Source organism: Mchenga conophoros, linkage group LG18 (assembly GCF_057382185.1).
Source record: "Mchenga conophoros isolate Kocher_MC1m ecotype Shallow Benthic linkage group LG18, M_conophoros_male_GT1.1, whole genome shotgun sequence".
Classification (NCBI taxonomy): Eukaryota; Metazoa; Chordata; class Actinopteri; order Cichliformes; family Cichlidae; genus Mchenga; species Mchenga conophoros.
The window spans coordinates 13555431-13580072 of NC_140543.1; the positions used below are offsets into that span (position 1 = coordinate 13555431).

Below are 24642 nucleotides of genomic sequence, written 5' to 3' on the forward strand. Positions count from 1 at the left end.
TAAAGATTAATTGGGAGTTTTTGATGAATTTTATATCGATCATTTGACCGATTATTTCGTCTGTAGTCGTACATTTAAAGTTCTAAGTACGTTTCAAATCGAGTGACACGGCAGTAAATCTAAAGCAGTTTTCGAGGTAAACTTCTCCTTGTTGCAAATTAATCGCAGGAGTAACTGTGTTACTTTCTAACGCGTTACCGGCTGACAGTAGGATCAGTTTGTTGTGTAATCCAATAAGCTCCAGTCCGTATTTCCCCTCAAGCCCATCTGGCTCACTGGCAGGGTTTGTTTACTGGCGGAGGGGCTGGGAAGAAGGGGATCCTACAGGACCAGGGAGACCTACCTCTGTGTGTGGAAGAAGAAGAAAAGGAAAAAAACAACTATAAACTCCGATAAACCTACTTTCCTCTCGTTTAGATACACACTTTTGACCGTAGCGGGCCGCCGTGCAGTGCACTGAGCACAAATTGGAGCGTGTATGTGAATTTCTTTTCTTTTTTTTAAATTCCCAAACAAAAACAAAAAAAGGAGAGTGGTGCTTCTGCTTCTGAGCTGCGACGAAGTCTGCGCTGTCAGCCTTTCAGAGAGCGGAGGTGTTGCTGAAATATCTACACGGACTGTGGAGGAAGTTTTCCAGCCAAGCCGACAAAATTCACAACACAAACATGAAAACTGGGCTGTTTTTTGCTCGCTGTGGGACTTGACGGGATTTTTTCTTCTTTTTTCTGTCTCTATCTCGCTCCCTCTTTTTTTCACGCTAACGTTACGCCACGCATGCCACAACCATCGAGTCAGCAGCAAACGACTCCCCTATTTTTAAAAAAATCCCTCTTAATCACACTAAAGCTCGCTTTTATTAAGATTTTTGTGCATGCATCATTTCTATTTTTTGAGGATGAAATGCATTGCAGCCGAGTTGCCACGCGTCGCATTTGGTGAAGTTAAAATTAACTGAGTGGGCTGCTGAAAAGCGGCGCAAACTTCGCTTGTGGCCTGAGCTGGAGTGGAGCAGGAGCCAGGCTAGCTAGCTCAACTGTAGCACCAGCGCTAACCAGCTTCTTCTCGGCTAGCGAGCCCGTTTTTGCACTTTTTTTTTCACCGACACTGACACACTCAGCTGGGCCAGAATAACAACCAAAAAGCACTTAAAGTCATAAAAGAGCACCCACGCCCTGTGTTGGCGTTTGTTGATGGTTGCGCCCCCCGCCCCACAGTGAGGTGGCTAACTTTAGCAGCAGCAGCACTGCTAGCTTGTGTTTGACTGAACACGTTGGAGTCGTTCCTCCGCCCATCTTCCGGGATGTCTTTTATTTATTTTTGTTTACCTGTTGGCCCACGCCGCAAAACAAAACCAGTTTCCTGAAGGTACTTCTCTCTCTCTCTCTCTCTCAAGTCCGAGCTGTCCTGCTCGTCGGGAGGTTTTTCTTTTTATATTTTTCTGATTTTCGACCGGGAGTAAGCGCTGCATGGTGTCAGATATGTGGCTCCGGACTTTGCTTTTGGGGTTTGTTTTGACCGCAGTCTGCTTTATGATGAGCTGTCACCAAGCGAGTGCAGAGAGTAAGTAACACCAATTTTCACATTTCATGTTAAGCTCTTTTTAAAAACTGTGTGAAACTTAGAGTAAGTAGCTGTTTGTGCTGTGCAGATGCCTGTTTTCTACCCTGAGAGAAAGCAGAAGTTTTTTTGCGAAAAAGAGCGGAAAACGCACAGATTGAAATTACGCTTGATTAAAAAATGACAGCCAAGTGCTGCGAAAATTCTCCTCAGTTGCAGTGATTGGGTTAACGAAAGCAATCAAAAAATCTTTACACATATTTTAATAGTGCCAAGATAATGGTTGATCGATTTCATAAGTGACTTATCAGGTTTTCTTTATCTACAGATATTTACACCCACGTAGTAGCTGCTGTAGTTATTATATGAACATCCAAAAACACAGTAAATCACTATTATTATTATTACGGTTTTACTCTTAAATGAAGCAAACATCCCGCTGATTAGTCGGATACCCTGCTGCAATATTGCCATACTGTTTTTTTTTCTCTTGTTTTGTTAGTGATGGTGAGTTGATAAAAAGCACGCAGGCTGCAGCAGCAGTGCTGTAGACAGCCCCTGCATTGAAGGGACAAAGGTTAGCAGTTATCGGCTGTGTGAGTCTGCACTAACTGTAAACAAATTAAGTAAGTAGTCTGAGAATTTAGTAGAATTAATTGGTTGTTATTGTAGATGCTTAAGCTTGGCTTGTTGCTCTGCTCTGTGCAGGAATGTGACAATAAGCCCTCTTTAAAGCCCCTCACAATCCCTTCTACACCCTGTTGATAAGAATGAATGAACGGCATTTGCAGTGACTCTGCAAACTGACAGTTTTCCACTGTGGGAATCTTTATTATAAGGGTAATATTACTAAGAAAAGGTGTGGGACATTTTTAAAGATGTCTGCACAGCAGAGCAGTGATATGGCAGAGATCAGTCATTGCCCCATATACCAGGAAGTTCAGTTTTATCAGAGCAGATGATTCATTCCAGGTTATCTTTGATTTATAGGTCAGAAGAAAAATTTTAAAACCTTTTTTTTAATCTGCAAATAACTCTTGGGTTGTTTCCTTATTGTCCAGCCAGAATAACTTGTTGAAATAATGCTTGTCACAGCCTTTGGTGGAAGAATATTGGCTCGTGTTTGGTACATCTGTCAATACTTTTTGAGTTTTATACAGTGAAATTACTCCCGAAGTGTGCATTTTTAAAATGACTTTAATGTTAAAATCAGACTTTAAATGTGGTGTAAATGCCCTTTTTATATGATCTTCAAAAGTCTGATGTAAACTGGTAAGCTAACCAGTTTTCCTCAAGTTGTTTGTTTACAAAAATGTTTGCCTGTAGGTTCATTTGATGGTCAATTTTGTGCGCGGTTGCAAAGTAAAAACGATGTTGTACTCATCACTTTTAATCCTGTTTAGTTACTGTAATATCTAAGAGAAAATGCTCTGCTTTTTGGTACAGTTCTGTTACACAAGCACACAAACACGTTTTCAGATGAACAGATAAACAGAAGCCCCTCCCGTGTATGTACATTATGACATTTATACAGTGTGTGCACAGCCTCAGGTAGCTTTGACACTCCTACTGCTTCACTATATGGCATTGGTTTGACGTAAGAGGCAATCGGATAAAAAGAAAAAGCGCAGAGTCTCTTGCCTTTCATCAGATTTAAATGAGGAGCGTTTGGAGCGATGCCATCAAGTCAGGCTGAGCGAGAATTTTAAGATATAAATCTGAAGCGAGTTGTGTAATTGCTGTGCAGCCCCCCTCTCGCTCCTCTCAGACTTAAGGGTGAACCACAGACGGGAAGAGTGGAACCTGGGCCCCACACTGCTCGATTTCATAAGCTGCACTGACCAGTGTTGAAGTCAGAAAATCTTTTGAGCTACTTGTTTTTCGCTGCCCAGCTCAGCTTGATGGAAAAACTCACTTAATAATGGAAACTTCATATTCACCGTGAATTGATTTCATTCACTAAACATCAATTGAAAATGTTGAAGCCGTCACCATTTTTGGTAAATATTGTGTATTTTATGCTTTTAGCTGGACCCTGTAAAAAGTACCACAGATCGATTAGAAAGAGGTTTTTTTTTTTACATTCACACTTTGAACATTTGGCGACTGCAGAACTGATGTGATAAACATCAGCTTAAGTCATTTATAAGTGTCACCTTCTTTACTGATGTAACAGTGCAAGTCACCAAGAAGAGTAATTGCCAATACATACATCCAAGAAACTGGAAATATGACTTCAAGTGCCAGAAGTTTACGATTCAGAAAGCAAATAATGTAGGAAAAAAAACATAAATACAGTTTTTTCTCCAAACGAGGGCAACAGAAACAGGTGCTTAGTTTGGGGTTGTGTTTTAACGTCAGGGGGGAAAAACAGACTAGTTAATTCTAATTTAAAAAAACAACCGACTTTCAGAACCTCTAATATGTGTAATCCTGCTCTGTTGTTAAATTCTCTTAGTACTTCCCCAAATTATGTACTGTCACCTTTAAAATATACTGTGTGTGCTGTCACATGACTGTTCTGTGACTCCCCCGTCTGTGACATGAAAACATCATGGAGGAAATGTCAAACACTGAGCCAACTGCACAGTTTGTACCAAATAAAAATGGGTTGTTTTTTTTGCTGTTATTTGGACGCTACTTTGGTTTTAGTAAAGACAACATCAACCAAAGCAAAGGGAACAAAAAAAGAGTGCGAAAAAATAAGGCCATACATCAGTCTGTTCCAACACTTGGAGTACAAATAAATCAATATATAAATATTCAGGGTCTTATCACAGCAGTCTAATAGATTGGGTTAAATTTAAAAATATATTATTAAATATAAAATATATAAAAGCATGAGCTGCTTCGATCTTATGTCCCCTTACGTCGCGCTTCAAGGGCTCAGGTGGTCGAGTCGTGTTATTGTTGTGCCATGATAACATATCACCTTAAGAGCGTTAAACAGCCGGGGCTCGCCATGAAGCCACCGGCACCCTGTTGTCAAGCACCACTTTGGTCAAAAAATCAGGCAGCGATCCAGCAACCTGGCGCCCTTGATTTACGCCACCCGACAAAAAGAGCAATTGTAGGGCAATGAAACTGTCCCTTCCCCCCGCCACCTCTTCAAAAACACTACACACAAGCTGCCACTGTGCCCTCAAGTACCAAAGTCACAAGTGCAGTTGACATGTATACAATAGTGTGATTTTTTTTTGCATTTGTCATCCGAAACAATGGCTCTCTAATCCTTGTTGGAACGTTCAGGTTTGAAATTTATGCACTGCTTGAAAACGGTAATCTGACACACCTGCACTCATTCGTTTTATCCACTCATGCTGACGGTGAAACCTTGTAGTTTCTGATCTTTACCCTTGACACTGTGGCCTTGTTTAAAGAAAATATGCTTGTTAGCGTGCTGTCACACTTCAGAGGTAATAATTACCTCGGTGCTCGTGCTGTTTGTATGAACTCTGTGGGTTTTTTTTTTTAAAAGGCTCTTATGAATCCCGGTGGTTAAAGCCAGTAGTGACATTAGCTGTTTTGGCTGCTACTGCACTGTGTCAGCAGTTTTGCAAAGTAACAGGCGCCCCAAATTTAAAATGAAGGACAAATAATAGGGTTGTGATTTATATTTTTACATAAAAAGGGGGTACCAGCCGAGAGAATAATGTGTGAGTGCCGCTGAGTGGGTACTAAATGATCTTTGGTCCACAGCCACAGTATACAAATCACACAATCCCAAGGGGAACTTTGTGGTGTGGTCGGGCTCTGTTTTACTCAGTTTCACTCTATTTAAAGACTGAGGCCTGATTTCTTTGGTTTTAACGTTTTCCTTGTTTTTTGCACTGTATTGTTAATGTGCTGTGGTTCCCAGTTGCTGACATATTTGATGATTAAACTCTCAACCCACGCCCGCTTTCTGGACTCTTGTAAGAGATTCTACACTGCGGAGGATGACTTTGACTCTTGACCAATTTCTGAAGAAAGTTGCATCTCTTCAGAGTCGTAGTAATGTCACTTTCTGGCTGTTGTAATATCTGACCTTGCACAATTCAAAAATGATAAATTTCTGAGCTGTAATTGGTGCTCAGGAGCTCTCCATAGCAGATAGTTGGATGTTTTGTTTTGTTTTGTTTTTATAAATACAACATTTAGTTGAAGTAATTCTTAGAATAGTTTTGAGCACGATGTTAGATAAATGAAACCTTATTTTTACAATTAATTTACAATTTACAATTTTTCATTTTCACTTTGAGGTTTTAAAACCCGTCTTAAAGAGGATCACATCACGTGCCAGTTTGTGAATGTTCAGTTAGTTGTAGCCCTGTTTGAGAAAACAACACAACAGTGAAACTTAGAAAAGGGAAGTGTTGCAATCACTGAGTGCTTGCGCTCCTGCATGCTTATTGAGGCTCAGTGATAATATACACCATCAGCCTAACAGCCCGAACCCCCCCATCCACTTCCTTCTCTACATCAGAAGCCTTCTGTGCCTGTTGATGCTTGCAGCTGTAGTGAAAGGATTGCGGTTTTGTACGTAGTGCCACTGAGCACAAAGTGGACAGATTGTGGCGCTCAGACTGTGCAGCATTGACTCCTTTGGTTCACATATGCACACAATTTGTGTTCTGCATTAAAGCTTCAGTGAGCTATAGATTAGTGCATGTTGATTCAAATTAAAGTGCAACTTGTGACCTAGGTGGGATTTACACGAGGCATTCACAATCTGCTAACTGTGTGGATTAATTATGAGGACGGTAACATCATAACTGTGTCTGCACTTACTCATGAAATTAATTGTGTGGTCTCGTTTGCTGTATGGCTTCATTATTATATAGAATTGGGTCACACTGTTGGAGCTTGTGGGTAGATTTAGTTTTTCTCTCAAATGTGATCAACTTCTATGGATTTCCTTTTTGCCTGATTGACTTTTATTACAGACTGATTACATCGTGAAGCAGACCACCTTCAAACATCACCCAATGAATCTGAGTGCAATAATGTGCCGTAGAGCTTTTAGAGCGATTAGTTGATGACCTGGTTAAGGGAGAATTAATCTGCTTGTGTTCTGATGTGAGATTTCTTTCACATTGTCCAACCCTTAAGTTGGATTGCGCACTCTGAAAGTCAGAAAAGCCCCACCAACCCTGACTTCTTAAACACAAGTAAAACTGTAAAACTTGTAATTTGTATTACCGCTGCTGTGTATTTGCAACTCACTAGCAGGCAGCGATCCAACACTCACTATATAAGCTATACACAAGCACGCGGATGTGCTGCAGCGATGTTTTTAAGCACAATAAAACCAGGCATTGTGCTGTATTGCTAATGATGGATGAATGGCTTTACCTTGCTAGGGAGCACAACAAAGGCTGCTTTTCCATCTGCTACTACTGGAATGCAGTCAACTTGGGAATGACGTCACTCCCAGCTCCAATATCCAGATTCTGAGGTAAAAGGGGTAAAAGGAACGCTGCATGAATCCATGTCTGGAAAACTGGGTGATATTGACATAAGGTTGAGTTCCAGACCAGTTGGCTTTAAAAAAAAAAAGTTTTATGTATAAAATTATTAAACAATGACAAATAATAATCTGCTTAATTATCAGCTTTAAAAATAATTGTTGGGCTGCAACTTCTACCTGGTGGTGCACAAGTTGTGTTGGACATTAGTACAAAGTCTGTGACGTCGGATTGCACTGGTTTGTGCGAGAGTAATAGAGTCCAGTTAATTCACAGCTAGTCACTGGAGTTGTGAGTCATATGTGCTGCCTCCTAAATGTAGGGATGTCACCAGAACCAATACATATGGTACCATTTGATTTTAAAATACTTCAAGAAATAATTCAAGTTGAGTTAGTTTCAAAAGCATCCAAAGTATTACGTTTCTTTTGTTATTCTGAAATGGACGTATTGAATTGGGTATCGAGAATTGCTTAATTCTGCCGGTATCGTTATAGACATTCCTACCTACGTGTTCCTCCTAGGCAGCACGCTCACTTAGGGCCATGTGTATATATATGGTTGCAGACACAGACAGGAAGCTGGAGATGTGTAATTTGTGCATTGTTATGTAAGTTTTCTGTCCACATGGTCACAAATAACATGCAAGCACATGGACATCGGCACGGGTCCTTGTGCTCACCATGATAAAATTGACCTCATGCGGACCCGAGCAGACTTCTGGATGTGGAAAGTACAGTCCGGGTGTAAGGGTGTTTGTATGTCATTCTTAATGAAGGGGCCAGGCACCCAGCAAGCATCTCACTTTCATCTTCTTTCCAAACTTCAGCTGGGCACCACGTCCATTTGTCAGGTTGCTTGCGTCGCCTAGGTCACAAGTGTGACTTTGTTGGTATTGTGTCTCGACCTCTGCACGTGCAACGTAAAGGATACATGGCTATTTTACACCATCTCTTGTGGTCATCTGAAATTCACAGGACATCGTTTCATGTCTGCACCGTTTAGTCGTTTAAACCGAACTCTGGTTTGTTTTCCTGCTTGGTGCGCTTCATTTCTGAAGATATAATTGCATTTGGGTGCAGACCAAAACAACTGCACCAGGACCCTTTAGAGGAGCTGGTCTCGTTTTTTTCCAGATGAACTCAAGAGTCGTTCATTTATCACGAGGTGTTCAGACCTCGAACCAACCTAACTGTTAAGTGTACACTGTAAGTTAAGTCCCTTCCAGGCGCCAGCTTTTCTTTGCATTTTGGGATTGGAGAGAGTACCGTTGACTAGCGGGCCACGGACGACGTACCGGTCCGTGAGTCGTTTGGTACCAGGCCACAAGAGTTAAGGCTCGGGTGTGAAATGTATGGTTTTTAGAGTTTTTAGAGTTTCTTTTTTAATCGTTTTAATCGTTAACTCAGTTTCCCTGGGTCTTTTCCTATGTGTTATGAATAAATCTTCTTTTTTTGGTACCAGTACTGATTTTATTTTATTGTATTTATCCACGACACCTTAAATGCCGGGCCGTAAAAATATTGGTCGGACATAAACCGGTCCGTGGCGCAAAAAAAGGAAAAATAGCCGCAATCTCCAATCGTCCTTTATATTTCTTCATCGTTTGATGTACCAAATGTTCAGAACTCAGACATATTCACCTTACAGTGAATAATTTACATTGAAAGCAGCAAATCTCCTCCAGCTCTGAGAAGCTGATTATTTGTTTAACTAACTGCTTATCAGAATGTTGTTTCAGTGCTAATGATCTGCATTTTCCCCTCATCCAGATAAGATAATCCAGACACGGTAGTATATTGTGGACGTGTAAATGGAGGCTGAGTTATTTGAGCGATAATTAATAAAATGCCCAAAGAGGCCAAAACCAACTATTTATCCTGCTGATGAATGGTGTTAAAAGACCCAGTTTTTCATAATAAAAGAATATGTTGCTCAAAAGAATTCTATTTCGTCTTTTCGTGCGATTTGTTGCTCATTATAAATTTCATTTAGGGAAAACATTTACACTGTGATTATTATAGTTATTATTAATACATTTCTGCCTGCTCTTTTGTGTCTATCATAGTGCTCCTATTCGATTAATTATAAAGTAAATCTCTCTCAAAGGTGTAGGCAGCGAGAGACATGATGGCTGTGGTGAATAGAAATGTGCCCCTCTAACGACTCTAATTGATGACTCAAAGCAGTCTTTTCAGTGTCTGGTTCAGACTAAGGGATGTATGGAGAGTGGAAACCTTTGTGAAATCTCCCAGTTTCTCTGTTTCTCACAATACAGCATGTAAATTCATCAGTGGTCCCAGTTTGTCTTGTTTCAGTCATGACATGTTGTCATGAGCTAAATTTAAGCCGCCTTAGTTTTTGTCTGCCAGAGTTTTGTTTTTGAACTTGCTGTTCGCAGGTAGAGAAGAGTGCTCGGACAGTTTCTTTCTCTGCCGCTGCTCCAAAATTCCTCACTTACACACCAGGGCTGCTATGTTCCACTTTCCAATGTGAGCCACTATCGGTAGGACTGGAGTGTATTAGATTCTCTATTGGGAATGTGGTGCTAAAAATACTGGCCTGGCTGAAAGTGTACACTGATAGGAACTTGCACTCGCCGCCCTGTGATTATTCCCCTTCTCATTTTAGTCCTCTGCTTTCTGCCTTAGCTGTGACTACACAGCCACTGACCCTTCGTATTGTAAACTTCGGCTGTTGTTTGTTCTTTTTAATGGCGTTGCTCGACTGTGTGTGGGGCCTTGTATGATACAGAGAGAAGCTTGTAGTTGTAAATGTGTTTCCTAATGGATCTACAGTAGGCTGCTGGCAGTTTGTCAGTCAGTTTGATGTGAAAAGTTTAAATTTGAAGTAGATGTGCTGAAAGTAAAAGGATTGTGGCCCGTCATATGTGCTTACAAGTTAGCAGTGCCTCCAAGGAGAGCTGCTGATCTTTGTGTAGTTTAAGAAGAGAAATGTGCTTTTTAACAAACTGAGCTGCTTTTAATGGGCAGCAGCTGAAACCCTCATTTGAACATTTTACGCTCCGTTTTAAACACGCCTCCGAGTTGTAGGCTCAACTCCAGATAAGTGCTGGAGAATTAGCTTCCTGGTTAAGGTTACAAAGTGAAACGCTTGTTGTTCAGTCTCCCGGTGATTGGACTCCGTGTTTGTGCTCTGCTTGTCTTGTACTGTTATGCAACAGAAGGTGTAAAATGAGCTGCGGCCATAAAGACAAGTACACCTAGTGGTTACATTCGTCTCCACACGGCTGACCGGTTGACTGGTTGATGTCCCCGGCTCAGCGGTTGGTCCTTTGGTAAACAAATGCAGTCCACTCTCAGCAGGCCGCACACCTCCAGCATGACTAAGGCTGGGGTGACCCATATAGCACTTCCATGAGGTTAAGAGTTTGGCTCATTTGAAAAAAGGCATTTTAGGAAATTACCTTTAGTTTTCTTTATACTCAACTCCGTTTTTTTGTAGCTCTTGCAACACACTGGACATTCATCTAAAGCTGACGAAATCAATTTATTTATTAATATTTCTTAATTTCTGCTGCAAGTAATAAAAGTAATTTTATGTCTGCATGACTCTTACACCTGGCAGAGTCATCAAAAGTCCAAAATCTTTTAATTCATGCCTTATTTTTTAATTCTTTCTATTTCAAGCTGGGCATGTTCTGTTTACATAAATATGCAGGTCAGGAAACTTAGTTCAGGGTGAGTAAAAATGTGAGAGGATTTCAAAAAAATACCCAGAAACTGCTGTGGTTCTTAGGGTTAGCTGTAATATTGTTGAGTTTTGGACTAAACATAAGCAGTGGTGTCAAAATAACACTTGACAGACGAATGATAGTTTCTGGCTAACATTAATCTCACGTGTTGCGTCACAGCGATACAGTAGACAGAAAAACATGTAACCCGTCTGCGGGGTGGCATAGTTAAGGAATTTCTCATCGAACAGGATCATGTGTCTGGGTGAGCACTGACAAAACCACAAATCTGCTACTGGTGCAATACATGGCCATTACCAAGGACAAATATTTTTAATGCATTAGCTAATGTTTTTTATGGTCTTGAGTTACAGAAGCAACTCCACAAATCAACTCGGCATAACCAAGGATGAGCATAGCCTCACGTTGATGACAGCGCTCCATATTTGACAGAGGCTCACAGACAGATATGTGGTTGCTAAACAAAATGTCAAGGAAGATGGTCTGGTCTTTATCAAAGTTAGGGACATAGCCACATATTTTCTTCAGGAAAGAAATATCTCCTAATTATCAAGAGATCTATTTTCCCCCCCCATCTGTCACGTCTTACTTCTTCGACCTTGTTTTTCCTGTGCACAGAGCAGACATCTTGTGTAATGCACGTTCGGCACTGAGAAGAGCAGACAACACATAAGATTAATTGTCCTTAGAAATTTTTTTTGTCTTCACACCCAAGAGCCAAAACATTTTTCTGAAACGCATCACAGTTTCGTCACTCTTAATGGCGTACTGTACATTTGAACCTCTCCACCAATTTACTGTTTATTATTCTGTATGTGACACTAGAACTCGTTTCTAAAGAATATGTTTCTGTCTTTCTGATTCTCTTTTCAGTTTGTCCAAGCAAGGACATCCGCAACAATGTGACCAACCTGCGGACGCTCGAGAATTGTACTGTGATTGAAGGCCACCTGAAGATCCTACTCATGTTCAGGACCAGGCCTGAGGATTTCAGAGGCATAAGTTTCCCCAAGCTGACAGTCATCACCGACTATCTGTTGCTCTTCAGAGTTTACGGGCTAGAGAGCCTTAGCGAACTCTTCCCCAACCTGACGGTCATCAGAGGCAACAACCTCTTCTTCAACTATGCCCTGGTTGTGTTTGAGATGCTCCAGTTGCGCGAGATCGGCCTTCACAGTTTGATGAACATCACCAGAGGAGCTGTGAGAATTGAGAAGAACCCTGATCTCTGCTATCTCTCCACCCTGGACTGGTCCAAGATCCTGGACTCGGTGGAGGACAACTACATCGTGGCCAACAAGAATGACAGAGAGTGCGGCGATGTGTGTCCAGGGGCGGCAGTCGGAAAGACCACCTGCCAGACGACCACCCTCAATGGGCACTTCAGTGAACGCTGCTGGACCCACAACCACTGTCAGAGAAGTAAGCAGCTTTTTATTAAGATTATCTACTAAAACGTGTGCTATCTGTGATGCAATCACCTATTAACACATCCATTCATCCATGTCAAGTCAAGTTTGTTTATATACCACATTTAAAAAGCAGCAGCTGTTGACTAAAGTGCTGTATTAAAAACAAAAAATAAATAAAATCAAATAACATAAAACAAAGGACAAAATGATAGCCTTTAAGAAAGGAAACAAAGTGAGAAAATCCGAGTAAAAACAACACAAATAAAAGGAACTCTGAACTCAAGCATTTAGAAGCCAAACATTAAAAATGGTTTTCAGGTGTCTAATGTCAGAGAAGTACCAATGTTGGCCAGTTTGATTCACAGTTTTGGTGAAAAAACTGCAAAGGTTTCTCAAAACTTGGATTGTTGTTACACACTTCTAGATTCCTTGCAAAGGATTTTTTAAAAAACATTTTTAAAGGGCTGAGGTCAAAGTCAGGAGCACCGAACACTGACCTCTGCTTTCTGTTCATTTAAGTTAAGAACATTTAAAGCCATCCATGTCCAAATATCTCCCGAAACAGCGCAGCAGGGCCTTCAGAAGAATTGATGTTTGAGTGGCACGTAAATCTTCAAGTCATCTGCATATAAGTGAAACGCAAAAATAAATAATAAGTAATAAATAATAATAAAATTTTTTTTTTTAAATGAGCAAGGGGGAGCATATGAAATAGAAAAAAGGGCATTTGAGAAGATGTATCTCGGTATTAAATGCAGCGCTGAGGTTTAAAAGTACTAAGATGGCAGAATCTCCTTAGTCAGTAATAGTTAAAAGGCATTTAACTTGAAAGTTCAATCCATCCATCCATCCATCCATCCAGTGAAACACCATTCCACCTACCCATTCATCCTGAACTTTTCAGTGACTCAGATAGTCACAAGCCTTCTTTTATAACAAATGTTTTTTAAATACAAATTCATTGGAAATTCAAATTCACTTCTAAATCTACACTTGACAGTTTAGATATACAAAGATAAAACTTGAAAGGTCTCAAAAAAATAGTCCTGCAATAAATCTGGCCTTCACGAGGAGGATAATGTCCAGTTTTCACTAACAATGTTTGAGGTCGTGTGTATTCGGCTGTGTGATCATTCTTGAATGATGCAGTTTGACATTGACCCGTTTCTATTGTGTGCTTATACCCTTATTGATATTAATATGAACAAAAGAACATGGCTACCTGTATGGATAGCATGGCCGTGTGGATACCATGAAAGGGCATGGAGGGCACCACAGGAGCTCCTTGTGACATAGCAGGCATTAATAACAGCAGACTGATTGTAAAATGGCTTAAAGCACAGGTGGTGCAGTTAAAGTAGGTTTTTGTATGCAGGCTGAAGCATCTTAACTGGCATTGCATATGATCTTTGCCAATAGGATGTGCAGAAGGAACTCAGCTGAAGCATCGGCTGATGTGTTGTGGCACTGATTGCTGGTTGAGCTTGACTTGTGGGCTGCCAGAGCCCAAGCTGTGCTCATTTTGTTGAAAGATATTTGTTATTTCCACACAGGTGAATTGCTTTTGCTTCTGTTGTTGACCAAAGGCTCTCTTTTTGGCTCGAGCTGAGCCTAATGGGGAGTGACAGCTGAAAGGTCACCGATGTAAAGGAAAATTGTGCCCTGGATTTACAACATAGCACAACACAAAACAAGGGCTTCAGTACAAAATGTAATGCAGCAAAATCTCCTTCATAGCTTGATTTTTCAGTGTAATTGTGGATTTAAAGTCATAATAAAATGAAATTCCATCGAAACATAAAACCAAGTGAGGGCTATTGTGTTTCAATGCATTTGTTTCCTTCAACAATTTTAATCAAGGGAGTTATCGAAATGTTCAGATCTTTTTATAATGATTATTGTTAAATAATGTCCAGATTACTCTATCTCAAGTTGAGATCTATTTACGAGCCACCATTTTTATCTGGAGATCAACTTGGCTCAGTTTTTCTCCCCTTTATGTCACCATTTAGTGTTTGCAGCAGTCAAAAAATCATGTGTTTTTTTTTTTCTTTTTTTTCCATGATTGTATAAGAAACTGTGTCTAACATTAAAAATTAGATTTGCCTTTTAGTTTGTTATGATTTTTGCCAGCGATTAGTGGCAGCTTTGCAGAGCCCTTCTCAGCTTCTTTTCATTGGTACATCAATATTTCCATTGGCTTTTGCCACACGTCTTACCCATCCAGCTTTTACAGAGTTCAGTTCAACTTAAATAAGAGCTGATGAGGGTATTTGTTAGAAACAAAACATGTCTTTGTGTCAGAGTAAATCTCATAAATATAAAATACAGAGACATAACAAAACAAAAATGGGCATGTCGCTCCTTCTTGATGTTGAAATGTCAGACCTCTGTCATGTGCTAGGGTAAGTTAAGTAGGCCAAGCTCTGTGTCAATGTTGCCTGAACTGTACTCTAATGTGATGCAACACCTTTCCAGTTAGTCTGTGAATGTTTACTCTCAATAAACTGTAGTGTCGTCATTTCTTATGTTGTGGGGACGTTGTATAGAAGACGTTAGACATCATGAATGTTCATGATGTCTAACGTACATTGTGCCTTTTACTGTACAACAAGGAGCCCACCAATTTACACATAAAGAGTTCAAGTTCAAGTGCTGAGAAGAGTTTTACACATGGGTGTCGGCCCATATCATTACACAACGCTGCCTACATTATGTCCTGATGCATGCTCAATAATCCAGGTAAGGAAATCCCAGAAAGTTGATTCTGTTCGTCTGCATGCAGCGCTTTCAGTGGGAGAAACGTTTCATCACTCATCTGAGTGTCTTCTTCAGTCTCAGGTTTATGAACCGTAAAGTTTCAGGTGAAGCCACTGGAGATCCCATATGTGTCAAGATTATCGGTACAGCTCCAAACACAGCATCTCTGTGCCTTTCAACCCCCAAATAACACACTACACCAACAACTGAACTCAAGGGGCTTTATATTGTAAGTAAAGACCCTACGATATTAAAAAGAAACCCCCCAAATCACTTGATCTCCATAAGCAAGCACTTGGTGACACTGGGAAGGAAAAACTCCCACTTAACAGGAAGAAACCTGGGCTCGGGGAGGGGCAGCCATCTGTTGTGACTGGTTGGGAAAGAGGGGAAAGAGAAGAGAGCACAAAATACAGTAGTAGTATATAAACAACCAGAGAGAATGAAGAGTATCAGGAAAACCAAACAACCTCTAGCTAAGTTGATGGCACAACACAGAAGAGCTACCTCATTACTATACTGTCTGTTTACACCTACATGCCAGCGGTCCCTCCTTCGGTGATGAGGATGGATATCCTGGACAGGGAGTAGTGACTCTGAACTGAGGAGGTGCCTTAAGAGTGGATCCTCCACCATGCTAGAGTGCTGTAATTAGGGCTGCTCAATTAATCGAATTTTAATCACGATTACGATCTGGGCTTTCAACCTAAACCAAACCAAAAATGCCTGAGCCGATTATTAGCCCCTCCCTCGTGCTTTACTCTCGTGCTGCTCCGTGTGGCAAATCGAGCGCACCTCTCTGCATTTCGAACACGTGTCACAACAATTAAGAGCAGCGGTCCCCAACCTTTTTTGCGCCACGGACCGGTTTATGCCCGACAATATTTTCACGGACCGGCCTTTAAAGTGTCGCGGATAAATACAACAAAATAAAACTAGTACCGGTACTGAAAAAAAGAAAATTTATTCATAACACACGTGAAAAGACCAAGGAAAACAGAGTAAACGATAAAAACGATAACAAAATAACGCTGAAAACCGATTAAAAACCCTGAAAACTATACATTTCACACCGGAGCCTCAACTCTCGCGGCCCGGTACCAAACGACTCACGGACCGGTACCGGTCCGAGGCCCGGGGGTTGGGGACCGCTGATTAAGAGGACCCGAGGGAAGCTCGGAAAGCTAAGCAGAAGTTATTTGGAGAGGAGAGTGACTGCCGTTGGTTGAAAAGAGAGGTAAAAAAAAAACTTCAGTGGTGTGGAAACATTATGGGTTCGCGGAGTCAGACGTGGATCAAGTAGACATAGTGTGTAAACTTTGCTACAGTGTCGTAGCTGCACCACAGAGCAACACTGCAAAGTTCACTAAACATAGATGTTTACATTTTTCATTTATTTTTTATATTGCAGACATTTGCACTGTTATCAGTATTTGCACACTATTTTATATTATTTTTTGACAATCTTTAAAGTCATTATTCAATACATTGTTATTGTTAAATAAATATCGTCAAATAATCGAGATCTCAATTTCAGTGAAAATAATCGTGATTATCATTTTTGCCATAATCGAGCAGCCCTAGCTGTAATTGTAGCCATTTCCCAAGTGTCAGTGAATAATACTCATGGCCACTGATCAATGGCAGTGAAATTTGAATATTAACAGTCATGAAACTGAGGTTGTGGCTGATTGTTTGGCACTGGTGTGAGTTTCGGCTCCCACTGAAAAACTGGGACTGCCTAGATTAGTTTAACAAGTCCACTGAACCAGTGTTTGTTTGCAGCAGCGGTAGTTTCTGTTGCGCTGAGCGCGGCCCCATTATTACGCTCATCAGCGCCTTTGCCACTGAGAAGTGTGTTTATAGTTTTTCCACTAATGACTTTTTTGCTTGTGGCCACTTGGTTCACAGCCATCTGAAGTCCGTCTGAAGTATCTGCAGAATCGGCTCAGAAGACCTGTTGTCAGTTTGCGGTGGCGGTGAATCTTAATCCGGAAGTGTTTAAATAAAAAGTCTCACCGATGATTTCCTAATCGAGACAATGAATCAAGGCCAGATGTTGGCTGGCAAGCACTGATCTCCAATCATGGGCCTGCGGTATTGTGGTCTGTGACCTGCGGTTTTTTTTTTTGCCTACTTTCACTAAAGCATGAAAAAGACCTGTTAAGCTCCAGCTAGAACCACAGGGCACAGTGTTGCATTCGGTGTCCTCTTCTGATGTACTCTGTCACTGCTTTTTATAGACCTACAGGAGTGCTTCAAGTTAGAGGCTTTCCAAAAACTTGCTGCATTTATTTCCATGATGATTTACACAAAGGAACATGCATGCATGTTAAATATAAACACAGGAATACACCTGATAATAAAAGAAAAATGTAATGTAACCTCTTTCTAATGCATAATAATTAATCACTTTTACTGCTTTTTGCTTTTTTATTTTGTTGTAAAAGAAGAACTAAAATTTATCATACTGTGATACTGTTATTTTTAAAGGAAGCTTTGGATAGACAGTGGTTAAGTGCCAGGGGTGACTGTGGGTCTCTTACACACACACACACACACACACACACACACACACACACACACACACACATTCTTTCTGCAGTCTGTACAACAGCACGAAACAAAGCTGCGCAACCACGAGGCTTGGCTCGGCTCCCATGTTTGGAGTAACAACCCATTTCTCTTCCCTGCTTCTATATCAGGGGTAATTTGAGCCTCTCGGCGAGCAGCCGCTGCAGATTCCCCCTCCTTTTTACCCCAAATTGGAAGCTTCCGTTCAGCATAGTGGCAAAGCACGGTTACCGGAGATGCTCATTACCAAATTTGATTAGATTTAGCTACAGGCGCGCAAAAAAACACCATGTAAACAGCCGTAATAGTGGCAAACATGAGACACCGCCCTGCTCCCTTCTTTATATTTGCAATTTGCTCTTTGAAATGTCCAATTTCAGCTTCAATTCTGTTTGTTATGAAGTTTCATTAAAACTAAATGCCAGACAGAAAATACACATCCACGTACAGTGCACTAGTGTTTCTGTAGTTTAGTCATTCCAAGATACAAAAATGTTTTTGTTTTATTTTTTAATTTTTACAGAAAATGACACAATCACCCCCCAATTAGACAGCTAAGTTGTGGATTAATTAGTAACTGTATTTACTTAGGCCCAAAACAGACTATGCTTTGAAGTCATTATATCAAATAACCTGAATAATAACACATAAACATAAAAGGTAAATAATGTTAAATAAAAGTCAATTATATGTATTTTATTTTAGCTCTTTTTAACTAGGTCATTTACTAAAATCACACTCTCTTGTAGCCTGGATGTTGTTTGGAGGGTTAAGGCCGAACTCCATCGGTGCTCCGCTTCTGTACAGGTTAAGACATGCCACGTCACTATTCAACACCAGTAACCAAATATTCACCTAAAATTAGCCTGGGGAAATGTGCCAGGACACTGGAGCTGTATCGTCACCGCTAGACACTCGTTAGACTTGCTTACAGCATCATTCGTGACACGGTACAACAGAACTGTACTGTGAAATGAAGTCAAATGAAGTGCAATGTTTGTATTTTCCCCATTTTTCTGTAAAGTAGGTTAATATAAAAGAATAAAGGGAGTTGCAGTGTAACCGAGGGTAACCACAGGTTTATCAGCGAAGAGTGATTTATTTATTCATATAAGAGAAAACATGACATTAAACCGAAAGCAGCGCACTCCGCGGTGCATTAAAGCCAAAGTGAACAAACAGAACAGAGATGTTGTTGCAGAAAGGAATGCTGCCTAACCCCAAGTGAACAAACAAGACACAAGACATGTACTGGGCATAAACTCCCTAGAACACACACAGAACAGGAGGAGGAAAAGAAACGTACTCGACAAATACAGAAGGAATAGAAAGAGTCTGGAGGCCAGTGACAGGACCGAGATGATGATGATGATGCTGTCAGTTTCTGTCAGCACCAGAGTTACAAGGCTTTAAACAGTAAGCTGTTACAAAACAATCCATCAGGAGCAGACACTTCAACAGGCAAGCCAACCAGTCAGGTCATTCAGAAACAAACCTGCAGGCCTTATTTAAAAAGGCATGTTTTGGCTACGGGACAGGCTTAATGCACTATTATAGACAAATATTAAGCTTATAGAATGTAGTTTAAAAATGTGATCATTGTTAATTGATCCACAGATGCACATATTTTTCTTTCTGTGACCAGGAAAGTAATTTACAGAACAGTTTCCTTCAAATCTGCAACAAGTGACCCTGAAATAAATGAAGCCAGTTGAATAATGGTGCAATAAGTGTACTGTCCTCTCACCTCATCGTTTGGTGTCATTGTTAGGTTATGTGAATGGCACTACGTATGGTTCGTGTGTAGGCTGTAATTTAGCTGTAAAATCTCTTATTAAATGCAACTGCTTTGTCCTGTACTTAAACCATCCATGCACACTGAGATCAGCTGAACCTCACAAGGGTCAGTGTGAACGTGCTTCTATGGCCACATGGTCTCCACAAGCTGAATACGTGCACGTCTTTTTAAAGAGACATCTAATGTGGCGCAAACCAAATCAGCGCCTTTATGCCAAAGAAAATATCGACACCCACTTTGAAAGACGTGGTCGCCACTAACAGTCGATGGTTACAATGCTCCTTCCTCTGTGCATATTTCTGTTAATATCTGAAGTCTTCTGGCTTTTTGTCTGAGAGGCGAAACAAACCAGGCCTTTATTTTCCTTTTAAAAACTGAAATTGTGAGCTGGCACGAGGGGGAATGTTGTACTTGAGTCTGTTTTCTTTTTAATGAAGTGCTGTTTCTTGCCAACGCTCAACTGAAGATAATGGGCATTTGATTATGGTTTGGTAATGGCTGTTATGTGGCACGGCTCGTTTGGCTGTTAAGTCAGCTAAGCCTGAGTCCTTAAAGGGGCTGGCAGCTGAAAATATTGGATGTGCTTCAATAAGAAATCCGGGACTTCCACTGATGATCCTAATATTTTCCACTGTTTAACGCTGCTGACAGACATTTCTCCAATGTGTCTGTCAGATTTGTCCTTTTATACATGAGAGAGAGGGATGAGGAATTAAATGCAGCGTTGCTTCTTCGCTGTCCCCTAGTCTTTCTTATCTAGTAGTCTTTTAATTTGTAAGGCGAATGTGCCTGAAGAAATAACAAACAAATTGGATTAGTGCGCAGTGTTTCACTTACCAGCTAACAGTTTAGCTCTGATTTGAGGAACATATGAAGAATCACATTTACTGAAATGAAGGTTTATTGAGGCATTATCTGTCATTGAGAGGCTAAAAAGTCATAAAAAGTAGACCTATAATGCTCATTTAGCATTTTTCAGGATTCATAGTTCAAAATAATCCTTATTTCTCTTACACTGGGCTCGGCGTCTTTTGTCTGAAACAAGCTGTTTTAGTGCCTCAGTCTTTTTCCTTCTGATTGGCTGGCTCTTACAAACAAAATGCTGAGCTCATCATACAGAGCCGAGAAAAAAAAGCTGTCTCAACTCTTGCTCACGTGCAGACTTCAGTATGCGCATCCACTGTTTTATCAGTGATATAAAAGAGAAACAGAGCTGGGCGGGCTTTAAGTGTGTCTTTCGCCGCACAAACGCAGCCGCACTGGCTACAAAAATGTGTGAATATACTCGTGCAGGCTGCTTGGTGCAAACGGAAAGTGTGATTGCCAGTCAGTTGACAGTTTCAAAGCTTTGAGATTTGAAACTAACACTGTCACCACTGCTCCCTGCAGAGGCTCATAAAGGGCAAAAAATTAAATTGTCATTGGATATTCCACCCATCTGTGTTCTACAGGGTATCTGGGTACTGTTTAATTAATTGATTACATAAAAAGTTGTCAGACTTATTGCAAAGTCTCAACAGAAATGTGATATAGCTTTCCATCATACACTACTTAGGCGAGCATTAAATTGCTGTGTTTGGTATCAGAGATCTTTATATTAGACTGCTAAATACTGCTTGAAGGACGCTGGAGAAACAGTGTTTTAGGAGTTCATAGTCTCTGCCAGAGATGCGACACTCAGCGGGTACCATCCTCATCCTCCTCCTCCCCTGCCACCACAGCAACTTTCACCTGTGTCTGCTACATAATTAATAAGCATCCATGAGGTGGAGTACAGCTCTCTGCAGAGACACAGCCTGCCTCAAATTCAACGTGTGTGCAGGCTGATTCTCTGACAATCGGGGAATTGTTGCGAAACAGCCCGAGCGGGTCAGGTGACGATCGTGTGCCGGACCTCGCTTGAAATGGAGCGCCCAAAATAACCCTGGGCTCATGCCATGTATATCTGCGCTCCAATCATGAGATGAACTGGGAGATTTGTCAGGGTCAGTGTGTCTGTGTAACAGACGGACTATAAATCACACGGGGACATAACCTCTGCCAGTGTGTGTGTGTGCAGACAGAGCGGGCGGCCATTGTTTAGTCTTGCTGCTAGGAAACACGGGAGTAACATTGTGGTGTAATCGTGGATATGAACGCATCAGTTATTCATGCAGGCCGTATCGGAAGGAAAAGCAAAGCCACCATGGGGGTAAGGGAATGGGCCCCACCTCGCCGTTGACCTCAAGCCAGTCCTCTGTGTCGACCTTGTCGCAGGTCCATCACGCAGCAGTCAGCGCTGGCGCCATAATCCCTTTCCATTCTAAACAATGGTGGTTGTAGAAGTTCACGGAGTGTTCTTCCCAATTGTTTCCTGTCTTTGTGGTCCGCTTCCTCTCCGAGGTTATGAATGGACGTTGAGGCCTAGAGTGTCGCCTCGGTAGCGGCAGACACTTTTATGAGACCAAAATACTGAAGGCTGACCTGTGGAGAGTTTAGCTCGCAGAAAAAAAGACAAACTTCGCTGCTCGTAAAGCTGTTTGTAGGGAAATGAAGGATTTTCTAACCAAGTTTTATTATTTGGGAAAATTGAGTCACCTCTGAGAAAATCTTTTAAAAAAGCTTCATCAAAGTGTCTTAAATGACTCATCGCTAATATTTTTATTTTAAACTGTGACTCCGCAGGTGTCTCCATCTTTGTCATGAAACTTGAGAGCTAAACTGGTATTTTTCCTTCCACTCATCCCATGAATCTTTTTTTCTCACACACGGCACTCGTTCACGCTGATTTCCTATGATTTATATAATATTAATCCCGAAAGCTTAAATCTGTAGCTTTCTGCACACCCCAGCTGCAAGACGTAAATTAAATGGTATTTAAACTAAAACAAAGGTAGAAAATCCAGATCCGTGTGTGAAAGACGGCGTGTCCTTGATGAGCCTAAACAGCTTTTCTACCTTTAAACACACGCTAACACAAGCTGACTCACTTACACTGTGCACAATGTATCACACCTCCTTAATACAGGCTGCTGTGGTTTTATTAAAGGATTGAAACTGCTGTTTAGTGACGTCACAAATTTGGACCAGAAGCTGTTTTTTTTTTTTCCATCCAAAAGAAGCAGCACAACCCCAATTTTATGTCTGAATTCCCTTTCTTTTATTTATGTTTCCGCTGTGCTTCTTTGCCAGTGTGCATCTCATCTGTGAGCTATTTGGTTTTCTTTCTTTCTTTCTTTTTTATCGCACCACAGATGGAGTTGTCTTTTTACTTAGAAATAACCAAAACTACATTTAAGAAGCGCCTTTCAGAACCAGTGCAACAAAGCGGTGCATTTTGGAAAAGTTATGCAAGAACGAGAGCACATCTATCAGAGGAAGGATCGATAAAATGCTCAAAGTTGCTTTGAAGTAAAATAAGTGAGCAAAGCTGCTGAACTGAGGTTGCTGTTTATTTGAGTTGGCCATGGCAAACACCAGCTCGGTTCACAATACAGTAGTTGAGCTGTGCAGTGATGTATGAGGACCTTAAAACCCAGTTAGCTGATAAATTGTGTATAAATTCTGACTCCTTTGACCTTATTGGTATCACAGAAGTTCAATTTGGAATTGGGCAGGAAGTGGGGAGGGAGGGCAGAAAAGATGGGACAAATGCGCCAGTCATTAAAACTTGTTCCTCTTTTTTTCTTCCCCCCTCAGCTACAACTATGCTCTTCATGGTCGCAGAGTACTATTTCACCAGCATAAAGCTAGCCTCAGAACCCCCAATACACGCACCACAAGTCTATTTCTTTGAGCTGACTTAAGTGCTCTGGCACTCAGTGTTGTGGAGCTGCACCCTGCAAACCCTCTCCGTTCAGCTACTGGAGCCTTTCCCATGGAATCCCAGACATCTCAGGCATCTGTTAAAGCAGGGCCGACAGGCGTTTCTTCAGCGGCGTGCACGCTCACCATCGCCATAGTGGATTTGAAACATCTCGCCACAGTTTTACAGCTTATTGAATAATATGTTAAGAGGAGATAAAAAGAAACAAGTTACATGCAGCTTCGATCCAGATGTTTTAGCAGTTCCTTGTCGTTCAAGTGCCGCGTGATCAGGGTGGATAACATTTGCGTTGCAGTGGTGATATTTTTTTCCTGTGCCAGATTGTTTTTGTTCTTGAGCCGAGTGTGAGGTATGCGTATGATCTTCAATGAGCGGTGGAGCAAAAAATATCACTGTTGTATAAATCCATAACACCTCACTCCATAAAATGGCACTGATGCGTCAGAGCCGAGCCCTGTTATGTTTTGTTTTGTACCCAGGGCTACAAATAAATCACAAAATAACAAAATGCCACGTAAAGAGTGCTCTTGAAAACGGTCTTCGGTGAAAGGAAGCAGATTTAGAGACTCGGTTATAATTAATTTTGGTATCCTGGTGCCTTAAAGGTGGTGAATAAGTAAAGCTTCTCATTTGCTTGAATAATGGCTGCTCCTTGCGAAATAATAACTCCTTGAGATGGCTGCTTTTGTTTTATCTTCCTTTGTGATATCGGGTGTTTTTCCAAGCAGATGTTCATTATTTGCGTGCTCAGAAAATCCCTAACTCTCTTTATGGTTTTCAGAGATTTTCTTTTCGTTCCACAAAGTCTGTTCTTGGTTCTGCTAGAAACCTAAAACATATGCACTTTCAAAGATTTAGGAATCATAAGTAAAAAAGAATTTTATATAACAGCAACAGTAACCTTGGTTTTCCTTTCTAAACAAGTCAAATAAGATGTTATCTGCTTAAAAAAGAAAGGAAAAAACTGATGGTGATTGGTTTGGATGCCCTTTGACAGCGTTAATCACGAGTAAGAAGATTATTAAAGACGTTGTGACGTTGCATTAATAACATACATGCTTTTGATGTCATAACAGGTAGTCGTTATTTGACCCTGGCATTGAACCCTGGCGGGAAATTAAGATTCAAGGCTGTGGCGTGCGTCATTTGCCTGTCCAGCAGGAAGCGCAATTACCCATCAATGAGCGCGCTGTTTATCATTTCTATTCCAGTCACGGACAGAGTGGATATCCTGCCTTCAGATGACAGAGATGGCGGCGCAACATTAAAAACAAAAAGTGCTTTTCCATGTTGTTTATGTGTTTTTGTTCTATTAACTGAGGCCGGAGGCAGTTAATGAAATTGTTTACGGTTCCTGTTGCTCTCGTAGTCGTCTTAACCGAGCCCTGCTGCTGCTGCTGCTGAGTCAGATCAGCTGACAAGTTTTTAAACGAGACAAATAAACCTGGCTCGTTAACCGTTGCTCTTTGAAAAGTCCCAATGACACAACAGCTCTTTTTTTTGTCTCCTGTGGCATAAGTGGCTTTAGTTTGAATAAGATTGGATGCAGGTAGTTTTAATAAATTCAAGACACA

At 41.0% G+C, this 24642-nt stretch overlaps 1 protein-coding gene across 1 annotated transcript in view; it reads left to right on the forward strand.

Annotated features, from left to right (window-relative positions):
• The first annotated feature begins 279 nt into the window (after positions 1–279).
• The window catches only part of insra (insulin receptor a), a 54569-nt gene continuing 30206 nt past the window's right edge, over positions 280–24642 (forward strand). The window contains exons 1-2 of the mRNA XM_085253781.1: positions 280–1560; positions 11593–12141. Of these exons, the coding sequence (XP_085109907.1) occupies positions 1467–1560; positions 11593–12141 (643 nt within the window). The 5' untranslated portion in view covers positions 280–1466. The remainder of the gene's footprint in view (positions 1561–11592; positions 12142–24642) is intronic.